Source organism: Gobius niger (genome assembly GCF_951799975.1).
Source record: "Gobius niger genome assembly, chromosome: 5".
Taxonomy (NCBI): domain Eukaryota; kingdom Metazoa; phylum Chordata; class Actinopteri; order Gobiiformes; family Gobiidae; genus Gobius; species Gobius niger.
In genome coordinates, this window is record NC_136856.1 from 35,961,444 (window position 1) to 35,968,380 (window position 6,937).

General features: G+C 49.6%; 1 protein-coding gene across 1 annotated transcript; it reads right to left on the reverse strand.

Annotated features, from left to right (window-relative positions):
• Window positions 1–2,631: 2,631 nt before the first annotated feature.
• LOC306963075 (uncharacterized protein) lies at window positions 2,632–6,582 on the reverse strand (the record flags this gene model as incomplete). The annotated part of the gene is made up of 9 exons (XM_079556529.1): window positions 2,632–2,657; window positions 2,711–2,948; window positions 3,095–3,481; window positions 3,537–3,721; window positions 4,142–4,348; window positions 4,440–5,241; window positions 5,325–5,652; window positions 5,786–6,470; window positions 6,564–6,582. The coding sequence occupies 9 exons, from the start codon at window positions 6,580–6,582 to the stop codon at window positions 2,632–2,634; spliced, it is 2,877 nt and encodes a 958-aa protein (XP_079412655.1).
• Between the last annotated feature and the right edge of the window lie 355 nt (window positions 6,583–6,937).

The window sequence follows — 6,937 nt, forward strand, 5'->3', positions numbered from 1 at the left end:
GGCCTCGCCCAAGAAGGTTTGGCTTTTCTTGAACATGCACAAGCTTTGCAGGCAGGTGCAGTCGTGGTCTTGGAAATAGTGAAGCAGGCTGATAATGGGCTGCATTATGAATGAGTGCGAAGCGATGCACTTTTTTCCCCATCTAAAGTCACGACATAAAAGCATCCAGGCAAGTGACTGTCTTGAGGGTCACACATGTCGGTCCCAATGGATTTCAAGGCCACTGGGCTGGTCGGGTGGTCCACTTGCAAGTAATGGGAAAGAAGAATTGAAAACATGAAGGTTCCATGGCCGCAAATGGACAGACAAGTCAGCGATATGAGCCACAAGTCGACGAGGATGGGATTCGAACCCACGCGTGCAGAGCACAATGGATTAGCAGTCCATCGCCTTAACCACTCGGCCACCTCGTCCCGAAACGCTTACCCGTTCTCTTCTCACTCGTCTTTCTCACAGGGTGCACTTGAAACGTCAAACCATGACGGAGGAACCAGTTTCCTAGGAACGCTATAAAATGAATGGGAAACCCCTGGCCTCTTGTGTTAGTTCGCTAACACATATACTAAAATTGGAACGATACAGAGAAGATTAGCATGGCCCCTGCGCAAAAGCTGGGGCCCAATCTTCTCGCCCCCCCGCACACGCGAAGGCGGTGCCAATGACGCGTAAGGAGGAGAGTTTGCACGGAGTGATGAAAGGAGGACCCTCGAAGAACATTTTGGCATGTCGTGGTTTTGAGATTAAAAACTCTGTAAATATCAATGGCAGACCCGGGCTGCCGCGATCTCACAACCCTGGAGTTAAAGCAGACGCGTGCGTCTTCCTTCCGCCACATCCTACCTGTTATATAGTCCCGCAGGAGAGCAGATTCTTTCATCCATTCGTTGTTACGTTCGATATATTTAGTTCTTGGATACTATTACACTGTTTATGTCATGTATTATTATTTATTTGGGAATTAATAACTGTATATTAATATTATAAATAAATAATATAGCTTTTATGTAAATACATATTCTGCATAATGTGTTACAGGCATTGTGAAGTAACTGTACACACTGTTTACTGTGTATAATGCTCATTTTAAATGATTTATTTGTACAGTTTGGTCAAATAAAAGTATAAATATATATTTTTGTAACAAAACTATTAAGGCTGTTTCTGTTTATTATTATTATTATTATTAATGTACCAAATGTGTAACTGCATTTGAGACTGAACTTGGCAGCAATCAGGAGTCATAAAAGTACTGGGGTCATTGAAGTTCATGTGATGTGCACCTGCACTGACCCCCCACTGTGACACTTGTGTTCAAAGAAAAGCTGCTGTGATTACAGTGCAGCTGACCTCAGTTAAGTAAACATTGCACATTCCTGTCCCAAGGCAATTAAGCAGCACAATGAATAGGAGGGTGAACAAAAATTTATTTACTCAAACTAAGTACAAGACATTGATAAACAACAATAAACCACTAGAACATTCTGTAATATAAATGTAACAAACAAGACATAACACAAAGATGTAAAAAAATGAACATTAACTGTATTTACACATAGATATGTATTTACAAGTATTTACAAACGATCTTTAAACAAGTAGGAGTATTTACATTTTGACATTAATTAGTTGCAGCTGAGGTAAGTATCAAGATATATTTACATGTTAACATATTTACAGTATTTACAAGATTATTATTTTTATGGTGGTGGCTGTCCATGTTGTTTCTGCTGGCGTTGTTCGACCAGCCACTCCTCCAAAGATTTGCCACCAGAGACGCTGGGGCAAAAAGTAGCACTGCCAAAGCGGCTGTGGCCAAACTCCTTTGTTTTGGGCTGGCCACACTTGGAGCACTGGTTATATGCCGCTTCACGGACATATTTTCTTTTGTGTGCTCCACTGGCCTCCTCTTCTGCCCTGCGTCGCCTGTTTCTCTGTGTGAAGCGGGACACAGACACTGGGGCAGTGGGAGCAGGAGTAACTGGTGCGGCAGGAAACACTGGAGTTGGAGCCAGGAGAGGAGCAGCCGAAGGGCCACCTGCAGCTGCTGCTACCAGTGCGGGCACAGGGTTCAATAAAACAAACTGGGGCATTGGCGCAGGGACTGATGGAAGAGGAGGGGCTGCTGGGGTGATGGGCCGCACAATTGTTGCACTGGCAGGTCGTCTGCCCGGCCGCAGCTTAGGAGCCTGTCCCGCTCTGTTTGGAGGAAGGACAAACTCGTGCCGGGCCCCTGATGTGGACGGAGCCTCATCCAGCCTTTCCCGTGGAGCAGGAAGCTGTGAGCTGGCCACAGTGAAGCGGTCTTCTGCAGCAAGACCCTGGGTGAGGACAGTCACTTCCTGGGTGTTCTCCCTTCGATTAAACCTGCAATAAAAACAAAATATTTATTATAAATAACTGCAAGCTTTCTTTCAAATGACAATGTAAAACTATTGTGCTTACCACTGAGTGAGAGTCCTTTGATTCAGCACAAACAGCTGAAGTGACGTGGCCTCCATCAGAGTGTGGCAGTTCAGCACCAGGTCTCGGATGTGGTGGTAGTCATTGAGCACCTTGGTCCAACGAGGAAGACGGACTCCATCCTTTTTAGTTGGGGACTTGTGCAGTGCACAAAGTTTGATGCACATGGCCTCAACTAAGCGACTGGTGCTGGGCCACTGAGCCGGCCCCCCAGGATGACCGATCAGACATCTCTTCACACTCTCCACACCCGGTGTCACTCCTGTGTTTTTTGGCGGCTTGAAGCGTCCATGGGTCAGCTTGGGCTGGTGTCTGGGCTGATAGTGGATCCTCTTCTTGTCCCCATCAGGAAGAGCAGTCCACAGGCGGATGACCTCTGTGACCTGCTGCTCGTCCAGGTAGAGTGCCTGACGGAGGGACACCAGGTACTCAGCCAGATCCTGCACCTTATCCCAGCCCGCGAGGCCATCGGGTCCAAGAACAGGAGCCTGCAGGGAAGTATTACAATAACAATGCACAGCATGTTAGATGTCAGAGTGTAAAAGCAAAAATGAACTAATAATGAGCAGCTTACTTACAGGAGCCTGGTCTGCAACACTGGACCCAGTTGATGTTGCAGGACCAGAGGCAATACTTGGCTGGACAGAAGACTGCTGTGGCGGAGACTGCAGAGGAGGTTGTAGAGGAGACTGGGCTGGGCGCAACTGCGGAGACTGCTGAGGAAGGTGAACAGGGCGCTGCAGAGGAGGATGTAGAGGAGGCAGAGCAGGGCGCTGCTGAGGAGACTGCGGAGGAGGGTGTAGAGGAGGCAGAGCAGGGCGCTGCTGAGGAGACTGCGGAGGAGGATGTAGAGGAGGCAGAGCAGGGCGCTGCTGAGGAGACTGCGGAGGAGGCAGAGCAGGGCGCTGCTGAGGAGACTGCGGAGGAGGGTGTAGAGGAGGCAGAGCAGGGCGCTGCTGAGGAGGCTGAGCAGGGCGCTGCAGTCCTTGGCTGGATGTGGGTGGCTGCAGTGAGGATGGTCCTGATGCGGAGGGACAGGGGTTGAAGACCAGCGGCCCTCTGCTGTGGACTGGGACAGTCTCAGTGGGGTCAAAGAGGACAGGCACTGTGAGGTCCTCTGGTTCCTCCTCAACGAAGCCTTCATCCTGAACCACCTCATCGTCCATCTGCTCCACCAGCCGATCCTCCTCCTCCGGGTTATCCATAACAGTCAGGGATTTCCCAGACTGACTGTATAGATACTCCATACCGAGCAGCTCCCCTGCGAAAGAACACATGCAAAGCACAATCACATTATAATAGCTGTAGAGGCTATTTGTCCATAACAAACTGAAAAAAAAAAAACAATCCAACTTTTCAAAGGGCCACTGAGGCTACAGTTTATCAGATCAAAAAGGCATTAATGTTTCAATTAGCCCCTACCAGTGACCAATAAACAATAACGTAAATAACCATCTAAATTTGAAGAAGAAAATAATAAGTGTAAATGCAAAAAAAAGCAAATTCACTTTAGTAAAAGCAAGGAAAGAAATTAGGCTATAAAGGCTAATATTAAGCCTTGTACAAAGTACAAATAACTCCCAACAATAGATGAAGTATTTGAAATAAAGTATAAAAATGTACTCTCAAACACCTGTATAACGTATAATCTTTTGTTTGAGTTAACATGAATAATTCTCACCTGTGTAAGCCCCTGGAGGCTGATAGCGCTCATCCAGGGACACCTTCAGCACTTTTCGGCTGAGCCGGTCCAATGCCTCCCGCTCAGCACTGCTGTAGGTCCTCAGGTCAGTCTTTCCCCCCACCGCTTCATCCATACGGTCCTGGTTCCAGCGCATCAGGCCTTCCAGGAGATAGGCCTGGAAATGCGCGTCACTGGCACTGGTCCCTAGAGGTGAAATAAAGTCAAATATATGCATGCGATGTATTTAGAACAAATATCATTTAAAACTGAAATTTTCCTTTAAGTTATAACCTACCTGGGATGAAGCGGTTCAAATGGAGGTGAAAAGACTCCAAAGAGGTGGAGCCACGAGCGCACCGGTAGCAGCTGAGCTCCACACCACCCTTCTTCAGGGTGCCTGTTTTCTGGTACAGAGGGAAGCCCTCTGGGTCCTGAATACAGGCGATGTGCCTCTGCTGGTCTATCCAGACCTGTTGGATGCGCTCGTGGTCCAGCAGTGGTACGCCCAGAGTGTCCCTCCCCTTCTCACTGTCCATCTCTGTAATGAGCGCCTTTATCCTCCTGGTGGTCTCCTCCACTCCTCTGGTCCGCTTACGACAGTGCAGGGCCAACTCCTTCCTGGTGATCAGCTTGTCCAGGGCCTTCTCTGAGACTGGACCAGCTCCTCTGGCCTGTAGCTCCCCCTGCTTGGCCAGCCGAAGAGCAGCGACGTCAAGTGGATCCAGCTCAAAGATGCACCTGGAGAGCCGAGTCATGTAGGCGCCGTAGAGCGGATGAGCCTCCGTGATGACACCTGCCGCAAAGCGCCGCATGAAGTGCCAGATGTCCAGGCGCACTTGGAGCTCATCCCACTCTGCGAACATGGCTCTGACCTGCGACTGTCCGTGCGGGCTGCAGCAGTCTCTGTCCACATACATGATGGCAGGCGGTGCCACTCCCGCCTCCCTGTACCTCTTCATGAGCCCCGCCGCCATGGGCCACAATCCATGTCCCTCTGCCGCTGTGAGCACTGACACCAACACCTGGCCGTGCTCATTACCCACATTGGTGCACCAACCAGCAGTGTTGGCAGCAGCGCCAGCCAGCTTTTTGGTGACCTATGTAAAAAAAAGTAGAAAAACAAATGTAAGATAATGTAAGATAATAAAAATGATTATTATTCAAACTTGACTTTTTATACCTTTTTAGTGGAGTCCATCTTGAGGACAGAGCCAAAGGCCGATGTAATTTTGGCCTTGACCTCAGGTAGCCGCGAGAGGACGTCCCTGGCGTACACAGACAGCAGCCACTTGGGTTTGGGGATGGGTGGGAGGGGCGGGGGCGCAGAGAACACTGGAGGCTCAATGATGGAGGAGTCTGTGAAGGGCTCACAGACAGTGAGGTACTCCAGTGTCCGCTGTGACCACGCTGCTGTGTGCTGCTCCTGTAGCTTCTTGTGAAGCTGCGTGACGCTGTTGCCCTGGGTCCTCTCCCGCATCATAATGACCACACGGTAGTCACACGAGTACCTACAGACAGTCAAATAATTCTGTTCAATGCCACATCTTGTTATTTCAATGTTACTGTCAGTAAAACAATGTATTCAATTGTATGCAGTACAACACATTACAGTTCATTGGTCTAATTATGAATGTGTTCTACCTGTAGGTCAGAATGGCGGGGAATTTCCTGCGGTGTCCCATGTCCAGCTGTCCCAGGATGTCTTCAGACCAGGCTGGATACTTCTTCTTGCACCATTTGCACTCCAGATACTCTGTGGCCATGTCATACCACCCGTCTATGTCCAGGACCTTGCGCACAGTGCGGTAAATACCTGCAGCTGTCAGCTTGTGGCTATTGCAGGCTGGCTGGACACAGACGAGTGGAATGGACCACATCTTCAGCGGCATCCAGAGGAACAAAGGGCGGCAGAAGAAGACATCAGGAGAGGCAGGGGGCTGGGTGAAGACGGTTGGGGGCTGGGGAGGGTACCACCAGAAATTGGGGTGTGGCGTCAGCTCTGGCTTCCCTGTTCTGGTGTTGGCCCTGAACAGAGTCTTCCTGATCCAGTCCTGCTGGAAAGATGGGAGCTGCTCGTTCCAGTGCACTGGAAGCTCTGCGGGCGGATGGGACACCTGGCCAGGGGTCCACAATGCTGGAGCAGGAGCAGCAGCAGGGTCTGGGGCAGGAGCACGAGCAGGAGCAGGGTCTGGGGCAGGAGCACGAGCAGGAGCAGGGGCGGGGGCAGGAGCACGAGCAGCCGCAGCAGCAGGGGCAGGGGCCAGGGCAGGAGCACAAGCTGGGACAGGAGCAGGGGCCAGGGCAGGGCCTCTCGAAGCCGCAGTGACTGGAGCGTAAAAAGACACAACATAATTATCTTATTGGATTAGACTTTCATTAGATGACTTTTTCAGCTCTGCTGGACAGCTACTGCGATTACATGGTTTCGTGCAAAGCATGTATGATTAGTAGACAGGCGACATGATGATGAAACGATGGGAGGAAGCAGTGAAAATCATCCTGTTTTTCACCCAAGCACCATTAGGACAAATACAAGAAGAAAAAGGAGATGGATCAGCCAAAGGTGAAGCAAAGCAGTCCAAGCACTGTAAGCGCCGCTAACTACAACAGCCACCTATTCTAAGGGGAGTGGGGAATGTGTGAGATGACAAGAATGAGCTTTAGTAAGTGGTTATGACAAAAAATTAAGTTAAAACCTTTTACATACACCTTTAAATTCTCTTTTTGCTTTGAAGATGTTCACTCAAACGAGTGAATGTAGATTGACACCTGAGAAGTGCCATTCCTCTGTGT